Raw genomic sequence first — 14,355 nt, forward strand, 5'->3', positions numbered from 1 at the left:
CCACCACTCCTAACACTATCCTAGGTCTGGGCCTCCCGCCCTCCGGGAATTATCATCTAGAGGCATGAAAAGACATGAAAGTCACAGGAATAAATACACAACTATTAAGTTGTAATAAGTGTGGTAAAGGAAAAGAATGAGGGAAGGGGAGTAACAGGGCCCTAACTGAAAATGGTAGGATCAGCACGGGTTTCTTTTAAAATGGTACATGAAGAGGGGCACCTGGGTGGCTCAGTCAGTTGAGTGTCCGACTTTGGCTCAGGTCATGGTCTCACAGTTCATGAGTTCGAGCCCCACGGTGGGTCCTGGGCTGGCAACTCGGAGCCTGGAGCCTGCTTCCAATTCTGTGTCTCCCTCTCTCCCTGCCCCTCACCGACTCATGCTCTGTCTCTCTTTCTCTCTCTCAAAAATAAACATTAAAAAAACAAAAAATGGTACATGACGAACAAGAGGCGGGAGAGAGAGGAAGAGAGGGACAGGGAAAAGTCATGTCAAGGGATGATGGGCCCAATTTTTGTTTCAAAGAGATGGCTCCGAATGCTGTACAGGGAATGGACTATTGGGGCACGAGGGGAGGCAGAAGGCTGCTGGAGGCGTCCGGGGAGAGATGTGGGTGGCTGGGGGTCACAGTGCTGGGAGCTGGGAAGGGAACGGATGAACAAAACCAAGGTGAGCTCTGCAGGTTGCAGGGGCAGGGCTTTGAAGAGAAGGGGAGAAGGAGAGGTCAGCAATGACGCCTAGGCTTCTGACTGCAGGGGACTTGGGGGAAGACTGCAGAAGGAGCAGACTGGGCAGGAGACGGACAGTTGTGGCCTATTCTAGTATGTTCTGGGGGCAAGGCCAAAGGGCCAGCAGCCAGAAGAGCTGTGTTCCCTTCTCGGACCTCCCACCTCCTAGTTTAGGACCTGAAATCACCAAAGCGTCTCAGCGCCCGCCCTCATGCAAACGAAGCCAATGCACATATCATCACAGCTGCATCTTAGACAGTTCTGGCCAACACTCTGCCTTCGTTTTACAAACGAGAACCTACAACATTAGTGTGACTAGGTTTTTGTTGTTGTTGTTCTTGTTCTTTTAAACAAGAGTACTCAGAGGCTTTGGGCATTCTTTCACTCAACCGGTATTTCCTGATTGGCTGGCTGCATATCCGACCGGGTTCTAAGAGCAGCTAATAGCAGTTCTCGGGCTCCTGGAGGCTCCGGATGCCAGGACCCCATGCTATTGCCTGTAACTAATTGCAGGGCTTGGCAAAGTTAAAAATCATATGCTTCACAAATATAAAAAGCTGCCAGTTAGTCCTCTCTGGGAAACAGACGCTCTCTTAACAAACCTCCAGATTTACCAACACTCTGCATGCCCTCTGCAAAGGCGTGGACTGTCAACCAATGTCCCTGAAGAAGCCGGCTCCATGTGTCCATCAGGCGCTTGTCCCCAAACCCGTCCGTTCATGCTAATGCTTATTTTTAAGTCACTCAACTAAACATGTAAACCAGAGAAGTATGAATCGTAAAAAGGGTTGTTTCTAATAAAGCTAGGACAGATGCTTTGGGAAGACCCCAGTAAAAGGCAAGCTGGTGAAAATAAAGCACTATTCAATTAGGTGTTGTGCAGAGAAGTCTAAAAGATTAGAGGGAAAAGAAAGTATAAACCTAGAAGAATTCTTCACTCAGAGTGCTTTCTTTCCAAGTGATTTTTAACTGACTACTCCACTGGAAAAAACCCAAACTGGAAAAGATTCATTATGGGTGTTGTTTATGCAAGAAAGGCTCCATGGCAGGCCCATCTGTAAACCCATACTCCAAGACAAGTCCTTGGCCCGACCTCAAAAGAATGGTAAATGGATGTACATTTATAGTTTACATTAAAAGGAAACGTTAAAAGAATGTATAATTTTTTTAATTCCCCTGTTTAGCTATTTTTTTCTTTTCATTGACCAATTATGAGGTTTCTACTGTAGTAAGAAAAAAATAAAAGGAAATTTTCTAATAATTAGACACTTCCCCACACCATACATAAAAATTAATTCAGTATGAACCCAGACATCAATGTACAAGCTTTAACTAGAATACTCTTAGAGAAAACACAGAAGTAAATCTTCATGATTTGGGCTTAGGCAAAGGTTTCTTAGGACATCAAAAACACAAGTGATAACAAAAGAGTTGATAATTTGGACTTCATCAAAATTAAAAATTCTGGTGCTGCACAGGATATCATAAAGCAAGTGAAAGGAGGATCCACAGAATGGGAGAAAATATTTGCAAATCATGGACTGGGTAAGGGGTCTGTATTCAGTATATATAAAGAATGCTTACAACTCAATAAAAACACAACCCAATTAAAACTGGGCCAAAGGGCGGGATGGGGGGCGTGGGAAATAGGGCAAAGGATCTGAAAAGATATTTCTTCAAAGAAAGACTGTGGCCAGTCAGCATGTGAAATGCTCAACATCATTAGCCATTAGGAAAATGCAAACCAACATCACAATGAAATACCAATTCATACCCATATGGTTGGTGACAATCAAAAACACAGATGATGACAAGTGCTGGCAAGGATATGGAGAATATGAACCCATATACCTTAGCGGTGGCAATGCAAAATGGTGCAGGTGCTTTGTAAAACAGTTTGGAAGTTCCTCAAAATGTCAAACGTAGTTACTTATATGACCCAGCAATTCCAATCTTCAGTATCTACCCAAGAGAAATGAAATCTATGTCCATACAAAGATTTGTATGTGGATGTTCATATCAGCTGTATTTATAACAGCCAGCGGCCAAACTGGGGAATGTCAGTCAGTGTCCAAATGCTCATCAATGGGTGAATGGATAAACATGATGTGGTTTCTCCATACAACGGAATACCATTCAGTAAAAAGGAACAAAGTACTGATACGCTTGAAAAAATTATGCTAAGGGAAAGAAGCCAGTCACAAAAGACCACAGATTTTATGATGCCATTTATATGAAATGTCCAGAAAAGGCAAAGCGATGGAGGTAAATTAGTAGTTTCCGGTGCACCAAGTGGAAATAGGAAAAGACTGCAAACGGCCAAAAAGTTTTTTTGGGGGTAGATACTAAACTCCTGACACCATACCACTCTACAGATTTATTAAAAACCACTAAACTGTGAACTTAAAATGAGCGAATGTTATGGTACCTCAATAAAGTTATTACAAAAAATAGGAAGGCACTCAAAAATAAAAGTTCATTTATCTCTTGGAAGTGTCATGGTGTGAACATTTTATAAACTAATTTTGACTGATGATAATATCGAGGAGGGGATAATCAAAATTCTTCTTTTAGTCACAGGAGTCCTTCTCAAATAAGAGATAACTGGTTTGGCCTAACTGTGTGACATCGTTAAAAGCATTTATTTCAGGTTCTTCATTGATGTTAGAATTTTTCAAACCACAATATTTTCAGCCCCATTGAGACCTAGATAAACATGTTGTCCAGAGAGGAGTTCTTAGGTGAGATCTGCAAGGCATGGGGTACGTTATTTTTTGGGAGATTCCATTTATTTTCTGCCCCGTGAGAAAGGGACCGAGAAATATTCAGGATTAGTGAATACGGTCGGCTCCTCTGAAACAGCTACAAGTGTAAAATATGTAGGGACATGATCTTTCTAAGAAAACCACCAAACAGCCCTATTCTCTAAGAGGGAACATATTGTGGTGGTAAAATGAACTGGGGAAAAAAAGAAAAAACACTTTAGGACCTGAAAACAAATAGATATAGGTAATTTGTAAACCCATTTTATCTTGACAGTTCTCACTTTTAGAATTTTTTTCAACACAGATGTCGTAAATTTCTCAGAAAAACAATTATTTGCTAGGAGATAGTAGTCTTAATTAGGATGTGTCAAGGAAATATAATTATCAATTTGCCTAATCAAGATGAATACGTGAACGTGCCTGAGGAATGGGAACCTTCTGCAACGAGACATGTACAATTTACTTTTTACGAACATCTGTCGACCGAGCCTAGCAGATCACGAATGCCGCCACTCACAGAAACCACCAGGGAGGAAATGGTCTTAAGGTGCTTACCACAGACGTCATGTTCGTCTGTGGTTCCCCCTGATTCTTATCTTGAATCCTAAACCCCAATGGGACGATACGCGGAGGTGGGGAGCCACAGGTGGTCACCTTAGGGAGCCAGGAGGTCACCGCGATGAGATGAATGCCTTCTGAAAGAGACCCCGGAGTGCTCCTTCCCCACTTCCACCATGTGAGGGCACAAGAAGACGGTCTAGGAACCGGGTGGTTGGCCCCCCACACTCGGATTCTGATCTCTGGACTTCCAGCCTCCAGAACCGTGGGGAGTAAGTGTCTGTTGTTGACCAGCCGCCTAGTCTACGGGCTTTGTTATGACAGCCTGAATGGACTCAGCCGGCACTCTTCCACTTACCTGCCAAGTTCCACTAGAGAAATAAACTGTTTAGCTAATGCTGGAGGGGACTTCGAGGAGCGAGTATGAGGGTGATCAGGGCTGCGATTTCAGGCAGCGTGGCTCGAGTTAACCAAACTTCTTTCACAGGGACGGTATATTTTGGCAAGAGACCGGGAAAAGCCAGTTCCTTCCCTTTCTCTTCCCGGCCTGCCTCTGGAGCAACCCTACCAGCTTGAGGCTCTATATTCCCACAGAGTCTGGAACGGCACGGGACCCACGAAAAGCATCTCTCGAAGTTGCTAGCAAGGCTAGCAGGAAATGAGGACTCGAGGAAAACTCAGTAAAAGCAATGGAGGCACCTTGGGGGTGGACTAGGGGTCCAGCACCCAGTGAAGTGAACCCACAAGACTGGGCGTTCCAAGCCCAACCCTCTAAGGCCAGGCCTCTGAAAGCCCTGCGCTAAATGGCCCACAATGAGCATGCCCACTGGTGCTCAGGGAAGCCCAGGGTCATTCTCCTTCTTCCTACCTCAGCAAGGTAAGTATCCTGTCATTTTCTCTTCTAAGGCTTTCTCTCCTCACCTCCCCATTCTTGTCCAGGTCAACGACTCTCTTGTTCTCCGTACCCACTATGGCAGCACCGGTGGGTCAGTCAGCTTTGACATCTGAGTATCCCCACAATCTCCGTCAGAAATCCACCCCCATCACATGCACCTCCAGCTACCACAATAAATCCAAAGTGAACAACGTGCTGCTATGGAAATGCTGCTGCGAGACGAGTTCTTGGGCTCCAGCTTGCAATCAGATTGCGCCCCAAGTTCCTCACAAACACAAATTCTTTTCAGACCCTTCTTTCCAAAATGGAAATCTGATCACGTGTGCTTGTTTCTGAAACACATGCAGCTGAAACCTCGTTGATGCGTTGTTAGGTAAAGACAAAACTCCTCAATTACTCACCACCCATCCTCCAGCCTCACAGACCACCGCATCCCCACCCCCACCCTTCCCTTTCCCCACCCGGCCAAGCCACAAACTTTCAGACTTGTTCTACCCGTGATACACAGCGGTCTTTTCCTCCCTTTGTGGCCCTGCCGTCCCATACTCATCCTTCTGCAGAGAACACACCCCTGCCTCAGGGAAGACACTCCACAATATGCCCAGCAGCAGAATGGATAAAATAGGCAATATACCCATTGGAATACTGCCCAGGAAGAAAACGAGTGAACTGGAGCTACTTCTATCAAAACAGGTAAGTCTCAAAACCCTCAAGCTGGGCGAAAAAAGGTATATTAAAATATTTAGAGAATGGGCACTATAGCAGATTGTATTTTCCCCAAATCCACCAAACTTCTATCTCTGGCCCCACACACCCTTCCAGAACCTTGCCACTCCCCACCAAGAGCTGCAAAGAAAGAAAAGAACAAGGTCTTAGGACAGAGAACTTCAGCAGGAACCTACTTTACGTAGGGTGGCCAGGGGAAAAAATCTGACTAGAGGAAGTGACTGAATTTTAAAACAGGGTCTGAAGGCTGAGAACAGACCAGGCCCAGCGGCCTGGCTATTCATCAGCTATGGGAGCGGAGGACAGAAAGGCCTTCAAGAAAACGAGTGAGGCAGGAGAAGCGGGCAAAAGGCCACACGACAAGCACGAATCAAGGAAGGGGAGCACAGGCTAAATCATGCAGGGCATCTGGGGTGACGTCCCCGGGGTTACAAAACTGGTGAGTGCCGTGGGAGGGATTCTTGACTGCGTGGCCGCAAAAAGCCAGAGAGGACCAAGACACCAGGAACAAACCTCCCTCTCGCCTTATGCCTCCAGGGCTCACATTCACTTAGCACCTAGGCTGTGTCGGGCACTGAGTTATAAAAATACTTTCAACTTATTAGCGCTTCCCCAAAAAAGTTTGTTTTTCGTAATCCATTTTTACAGCGAGGCTGATTATCTAAATCCAAACTCCAAGCACTTAATTTGACACGTCGCCGGGCTGCACTCCCGCTTTGCAATGGGCGGGCGCAATACACAATCTGGTGGATGACCCCTATTGCAGGAAGAAACCGGGATTGTGGAGTATAAAATGCACCGTGGCGAACCACCACAATGAAAATAACCGCATCTGACACGCACCGGGCGCCTATGAGCGCCACACGTAAGATCACGGTTACGATTCCCGGCTTGCAGGTGGGGAAACTGAGGCCAAGGCTTGCGGAGTAACGTGGGCGAGGCAGGACTGAAACCCCCCCGCTCCTGTGAAGCACGCTTTGCCGCTTTACTCCATCTCCTCCTCTCTCAGGGAAGTCAGGTCAAGGCCAGCGGAGGCCCCAGCGCCCGGACACCCCGTCTCTCAACAGCGCCCCTCGAAGCCCCGAGGGCGGGCGGTGAGGCCGCTACTGCGGTCCCCAGCCTCCGGGTGCAGCCCCCGAAGCGGTCCGGCTGGAGGCGCGCGCGCCCAAACCGACGGTTCCCCCGACGCAAGGTTCCGCAGCCTTGAAGTCATCCCCTCCCTGGGCGAAAGGCCGGCAGTACCTGAGGGAAACGCGTCCAGGGTCCTGCCCCGGGCTCTGCGGAAAACACCCCCCGCCTCCGCAGCCGACATGGCGAGCGAGTTTCCGGCTTCCCCTGAGTACCCAGGGTGGGAGGCAGCGGCACCGCGCGGCACAGCCCAACCACCGGGCCCGTGGTGCCCCGCTGGGGGCGGCGCCCTTTGCTCAGTGCGGGGCGGGAGGGCGGTTGCGCTGGGCTCCGCCGCTCGGGGCGCCGCTAGTGCTGCCTGAGCGGGGCGGAAGCGTGAGCGGCCCCTCTGGGATCGACTGGGGCGCCTGGCGAGTGGGGCGCCTAGACTGAGGCCTGCGTGCATGCGCAGAGGGGGTGCTCCCGGGCTCTGGCAGGAGGCAGTGGGGCGGGGAGTGGGAGAGGGGAAGGGGGTCCTTCCTTTCTGTAAACATTGCTCGTTTCTCAAATAAAAGTACAGGGCGTCCAGTTAGTTGGGATTTCGGGCAAACAACGAATGATTGTTCAGTATAAGTATATCCCATGCAATATTTGGGAGATACTTACACTCACATTTTTTCGTGGTTTATCTGAAATTCCAGTTATCTGTGCTCCTGTATTTTATCCCGCAACTCTAGCTTGAGGCCGGAGGAGGTGGGCCCCGTCTCAGGACAGTCCTTCAAGCCACGAACTGTGATCTAGGACACCTGATCATGAGGACATTCCAGGTTCCATGTCGTCTTCACTATCATCCTGTGAATGTCATCATCGCTCGTTTAATCTGAGCACCAGCGCCAGGGGATGGTGCTGCCTTTAGCTGCGTTTGTTGGAAGAGGAAACTGATGCTCAGAGAGGTGGAACAGTTGGCACAAGGTGACACATCTGGAAAAGTAGTGGAGCTGCCTCCGATTCAAAATAGGATCCGTCCGGCAAAAACAAAAAACAAAACAAAAAGAAAAGGCCTTTGCACTAAATACTTTAAGCCAGTGTTTGTGGAAGTTGCTGTAAACACATTCCAGGAGAATTTCCACCTACTGAATCCAAATCTCTAAGAGAAGGGTTTTTAACTCCCTGACAGTGTGGAGAACAAAGGCAAAAGAAATGGAGAAAAAACTTAAATCTCCCTGCAACTTGCAGCCCATTGACAAGTCCTTGGGACAGGCAGAGTGACCTTCCTTTATCCCTACCCACCCCCCCCATCCCCCGCAAGATACATGTTAGCAATCATCCTCCAAGCATATGACCCACTGACATACATGTGAAGGGTCTCATGACTAAGGTTTCACTAGACAGTAGTAAATGCCGTTATCTTAACAGCAGCTAGCCACTCAAGGTCCTGGAAGCCTTTCTGCCAAATTACTTAGAGACTCAGGCTATCCCTAAACCCCTTCCAACTTGAAAGTATATTAACAGTCACCCCTCACAACCCCAGTGCTGCTCTTTCTGCGCATGAGTCCTGTCCCGGTGCTTTAATAAAACCTCCTTTTTTGCACCAAAGATGTCTCAAGAATTCTTTATTGACTGTTCACTCCTGGACCCCAACATATCATATCACCTAAGGAGTTCTTTTCATTTGCCAAGTTTGGGAAATTCTTTTAACTAGCTGCCTACATCTGAAGCACTCTTTGGGTCACAAAACTGACCGGGACAACTTTTCCTCCAATCTCAGACAAAAGTTTTAATAGCAAATGGTAAGTACTCGATGTATGTTAGGCATTATCATAATCATTATTATTAATCGCCATGTCTCTACTGCCTGCATACAGTCTGGCCCAGCGGAGGATTTTCAGGAAGCATGCAAGAGCTTATGACTAGATGCAAATTAAAAGTCCCAGTGGTGGCCTCAAGGCCCTGCAAGTTCCAGCCCTTGCCTACCCCTCATCCACTAAGGGTCCTGTTTCAGTTCCTTACACATGCAAAACCAGTTCCTTTTTTGGCACATGCAATTCCTTCTGCTTAGAAGGCATGCGTCCATTTAAACATCAAGGCCTCTGCTTAAATCACACTTCCAAGAAGAAGCCTTACCCCCATGCATGCACACACTCTTCCTATCTAAACCAGGTCTCCCTCGTTCTTTTTAGTACCCTCCGTTATTGTCTCTCCTAGCCCTTGTCATAGTGGGTGCTGTCACCACGCATGATCATTAGTTGCCAATATAATGATTTGTTTCAGGTGTAATTATTTGTTCCCTGACGTCTTCCCCAGCTCGACTGTTAAGGTCCACCAGGGTGGCTACCTTGACAGTCTAGCTCACCAAGTGGGGGTGTTCTTGAGGCATAGACACTCTGATGGCGGCTGCATGAATAAATGGATTATAAATATCTTGGCAACATAACCCTGACTTGAACCTGGGCAGTGGTTGGGCGTAGCTCTGTTGGTAGTGATGAGTGACCTCAGAACTACATCGTCACGCCAGATAAGGGTAATGGCTACAACTAGGGTCACCCGGGTGGCTCAGTGGGTTAAGCTTCTGACTTCAGCTCAAGTCATGATCTCATGGTCTGTGAGTTTGAGCCCCGCGTCGGGCCCTGTGCTGACAGCGTGGAGCCTGGAAGCTGCTTTTGATTCCGTGTCTTCCTCTCTCTCTGCTCCTCCCCTGCTCGTGCTCTGTCTCTCAAAAATAAATAAACATTAAAAAAATAATAATAATGGTTACAAGTAAACCTGCCCACCGCTGAGTCCCAGTAGCCTCTTAGCTCATTGCCTGCCCAGTCCTCTCCTAATCACTATACTGGCCAGGGGTTCTATCTCTTCTGACCATGCTCCTCCAGCTCATACCCTCCTCTGTTCAGCTGTCTGCCTGGCAGGTGAGAGGAGGCAGAGAGGCAGCAAGAGAAGAGCATATTCCTGAGCAGCAGGACTTATTCTGCCGAACCTGTCCAGCCCACTTCCTGGCTCTGCAACCTTGAGCAAGTCATGTGATGCTTCTGAGCTTCAGCATCTGCATTTAAAATTATAATCATAGCACCAACCTCATATGCATTTGTGAGAAGTCAATGCAGCTCTGGGCAGTTTCTGGAACATACTAGGTGCTTCATACATTCTTTTTCTGAGTCGATATTTTTATTGTTGTTGTTAGACTACCCTTCAACTCATTCTGTTCTAGTTGAAATTCTCTTTGAGGACTGGGCATTCAGGAGTCACCTCTTATATCAGTCAGGTACCATGTCTTAGCAAATAACCAAAAATCAGTTCAAATTGGCTTAATCAGAAAAGAAATCCACTGGCATATATAAATAAAAACCCTACAGCAGCTTCAGATGAGGTTTGATCAAGCTGCTCATATGCTGTTATAAGAATCCAACTTCTCTCCACTTACCCTCTCTGCCTTTTGTAATTTTGGCTTTATCTGCAGTCCCCATGCAGAGAACTCTTTCCCATCCCTTGAAAGTTCCAGGCTCCCCCTTCACAGGAGCATAATGGTTACAACAGTTCCAGACCACACTCTCATAAGACACATCTAGGGAGAAGAAAAATCTCTTTTTCTCAGAAGCCCCCAGGAAACATCCCTTTGCATCGTTGCAGTGCCAGTGGGAATATGTATTCCTTTCTGAAAGTCAGAAGATAAATGGCAGGTTTAGAATGACTGAAGGCATAAGGGCCATCCTTATGGAGAAGGAGTCGTATCAATGTCACTCAAACCACCTGCCTGAGGATTAAGAGCATAATTCTCTTCAGATGAGATCTGGACTCACCTATTGCCCTGATAAAGGTGGAGTGGCTAATTGTTTTTAAGCGCCAGTAGAGAATGCACTGGATTCCCCATGCACAAGTGAGGGGTGGGAGTGAGGGGAGGGAGAGCATGTCAGCTAGTGACTACCATGCCTCCTTCCTTCCCACCCTTTAAAAACTGCTCCATCATAGCCTCCCTCCATGAAGTAAGGAGAACAATTTGCCTTAACACTCAAAGGCCCGAGGCTGCTGAGCTTTTATAGTTCTTCCCTCCACGTTTTAAAGATCCTCGGTCTCCTCCTCACTGTCAGGCTGTGAGCTGTCACTTCTCACTGTTTCTGGAATCTGCCGGTAGCCAAGTCCTCACTCTACCTCCTCCTCTTGTTTCTTGTCTGCCCAGGTGTGCGAATCCAGATGACAAAGGTTGTTAGGATTCAGAGCCAGACTGGTTTACAGATTTGAGCCGGTCGGCTTGCATCAGAGCTCAGTGCCTCATTTAGAGAAAAGTGCTCGGGGTTGACTTTAATGGATGTAGTCATTCCTGGTTGGACTGTGTGACAGTGTTATGTCACATTGGCTGGCCCCCAAACCTTATTCTGGACGGTTGGGGTTTTTTTGTTTGCTTGGTTGTTTGGTTGGTTGGTTTTTTGTTTTTTTTTTTTTGTGATACTCTTCTTTAGATAAGATTTACATTTAAATCAGTGGACTTTGAGGAATGCACGTTGGGCTCCATAATGTGGGTGGGCCTTGTCTAATCAGTTGAAGATCTGAATAGAACAAATGAATGATTCCTCAAGCATGAAGGTAGTCAGCCAGCAGATGGCCTTTGGATTTCAACTGTGGCACGGCTCTTCCTGGTTCTCCAGCTTGCCGGCTCACCTTGCAGATTTTGGCCTCCATAACTGTGTGAGCCAATTCCTTAAAATAAATCTCTTTCTATATATCTACACATCTTTGCTTCTGTTCCTCCAGAGAACCCTGACTCACACAGCTTGTCAGAGGCCTTTTTTGGAAGTGTTGAAGTCCCAGAGTGAGGCTTTAATTCAGGTTGGTATCATCATCCTAGAAGGAAGGATACTATCCTGATGCACCATTTTCGATACGTGGAAACCTGAGACACAATATAATGACTCAGCAACGTGGGCGTCAGATGCCTCTCACCTTTACCCACTCCTGACCCTTCAGCTGGGACTCAGGAATGATGGACCAGGGATGGGGTCAAGGAAAAGGGCAGTCCAGGGGGATGTCAGTTTTTTACATTTGATTGTCTTTTAAGAACTGAAAATAAATAACTTGGACCAGGTCAACATGGCATGAGTACTTCAGACCCCAAAAGTCAGTGGTTTGGGTTTTTTATTTTTAATTTATTGACTTCACTGATATTGCCATAGGCTTGGTGTTAATAGGACCTCCATAATCTCCCCCTTCCCAAGGCGTTAGAGGATTTCAGAAATGTTTCAGGCGTGCTCATGTTCTCCCGTGTCAAAGTTAAATCATGTCCTTGAGACCTTTTAGACATCGTTGCAATCTCTTGGGTGAGCTGCATAGCTTACAGATTGTGTTTTCATTATTAGAAACAAAATGTAACTGTTATGCATGATGCTGTGTATAATTATCTTTTATGAGTGTCTGCCAAGCCCTTACACGCGTTTTCTCTATTATCCCTCAAACAAAATAAAGTTACACCTCATTAAAAATTTTTTTTAATGTTTTATTTTTGAGAGAGAGAGAGACAGGGGGTGAGCAGGGGAGAGGTGGGGGGCGGGGGGTAGAAATAGACTATGAAGTAGGCTCCAGGCTCTAGGCTGTCACCACAGAGCCTGACGCAGGGCTCGAACTCATGAACCGCAAGATCATAACCTGAGCTGTAGTCAGAAGCTTAACTGACTGAGGCACCCAGGCGTCCCAAGTTTCACCTCGTTTTAAAATTGGGACTAGGGAGTCTCGAGGAAGCCAAGGAATTGTGCCTGAGTCACCCTGCCATTTACCAAACCAGCAAAGCCCACATCCCCTCTCTTCACCCTCTTTCTGCCTCTCCGGGCCAATTTCCAGGTTTGTTAGGTGCTGGGTCTCCTTGCTGCCTACCACCTGGTTTTAAGAGTTTCTTAAGTCTTTGAAAACGTGCCCCTTTGGATGCAATCATTTAGGCTATTCAGTGACATGACCTGAATTCAAGGTCCTTCTACTTACCAGCTCTGTGACCTTAGGCAAGTCACTTAACCTCTCTGAGCTACGTTTCCCTCACCTGCACGGTGAGCGTCATCATGTTTACCTACAGAGTGGTTGGCAGGATTCGGTGACGTAGCATATTTAATGTACGTCTCACCACACATAATAATTGCTCAATAAATAGCTTGTGGCTGTTATCCTCTCAGATTAGACTTCCCCGGGTGACGGGGCACGGAGGCGGGGCTTGTGCACGGAGGCGGGGCTTCCTGACGTTTAGAGCCTGGGGATGAAGAATGTGAGTTGTATCGCCAGCCCCAGTGAAGGCCCACCGGGCAGAACTCGTCACATGCCCTGTTTCTTCAGATTGAGCTGCCCATTACAGTAGCCACTAGCCACACACGACTACTTAACCAAAATTAAATACAATCAAAATGACAGTTCTTCAGTTCCACTAGGCACATTTCAAGTGCTCAGTAGCCACATGGGACCAGGATGACCAGAGTTAGGGGGTGGAGGGGGGGTGGGGAAAGATACAGTACGGGCAGTTAAACCTGAATTTCAGATAAAGTAGGTCCCCACCCACTTACACTAAAAACCCATGTGTTGTTTATCCGAAATCCAAATCTACCTGGGCATCATACTTTACCTGGCTAGGACCACCAGACTGGAGAGCACAGAAGGGGAATGTTCCCATCACTGCAGAAATTTCTATTGGATGGCAGCACTCCAGAACATTAACGGGTGAGGGAAGCCAATGAAACTTACCCACTACCTAACTACTATAATAAAGTTGTTGGCCTTTGAAGCGGTTAATACTAATTATTCCAATTCTTTTTCATCCAAACATTTGGATTTTTTAAAAATTTTGAAATGTTTATTTACTTTTGAGAGAGAGCAAGAGCGAGGGGGGGGGGGGGGGGCAGAGAGAGAGAATCTGAAGCAGGGTCCAGGCTCCGAGCTGTCAGCACAGAGCCCAACACGGGCATCAAACTCACAAACCGTGAGATCATGACCTGAGCTGAAGTCGGACACTTAACCAACTGAGCCACCCAGGCGCCCCCAAACGTTTGAATTTAATTTCCTCATTTCGGCTTTTGCTCCTCCATTTTATTTTCTTTTTTATCCCCCATGCATTGCCTAATACCCCTGGTAAATAATCATCTTCTGGCATGATTGTAGGGCCTTCCTCTTTGCCATTTTCATTTTCATCTGTATCACGAATTCAGCCTCCCAAGCCGTTTAAATATTTTGCAATCATTCACTTTGTGTCATGAAAAATCCTTTTTTCCCTTTCTCAGCAAGAATGAGTGTTCTCCTGAAAGCTCCAATCCTCTTGACTCAACTACACATCGAATGCACAGTCTGATCTCCTTGCAGTGTTGGGGAATCTTAACAAAATGACGAGACTGCCAGTTGACCCATGAGCCAGACCCGGGCACTGGAGTGTCCTCACCTGTTTCCCTGTCCTTGGAAGGTGACTTCTGCTTGCCTCACCTGCTCTCAGAGGCTGCTCCAAGAACACAGCCTTGAGATAGTGATGTGGTATTGAGAACACCTGCATGGGACACATGACTGACCCCAGGGAGGGTCTGTTTATAAACTTTCAAGATTTGGCAGGTGGGTATGGGGATCCATT

The 14,355-nt window shown here is 47.0% G+C and overlaps 1 protein-coding gene across 2 annotated transcripts in view; it reads right to left on the bottom strand.

Annotated features, from left to right (window-relative positions):
• Nucleotides 1–7,123, bottom strand: part of CPPED1 (calcineurin like phosphoesterase domain containing 1) — a 104,040-nt gene extending 96,917 nt beyond the window's left edge. The window contains exon 1 of one of the 2 annotated variants that reach the window (XM_019468622.2): nucleotides 6,915–7,123. In XM_019468622.2, the coding sequence (XP_019324167.1) occupies nucleotides 6,915–6,984 (70 nt within the window). In that variant the 5' untranslated portion in view covers nucleotides 6,985–7,123. The remainder of the gene's footprint in view (nucleotides 1–6,914) is intronic. The other variant, XM_019468621.2, reaches the window with a different exon arrangement.
• Between the last annotated feature and the right edge of the window lie 7,232 nt (nucleotides 7,124–14,355).

Source organism: Panthera pardus, unplaced genomic scaffold, assembly GCF_024362965.1.
Source record: "Panthera pardus isolate Hobbes unplaced genomic scaffold, ASM2436296v1 HiC_scaffold_5, whole genome shotgun sequence".
Lineage (NCBI taxonomy): Eukaryota > Metazoa > Chordata > Mammalia > Carnivora > Felidae > Panthera > Panthera pardus.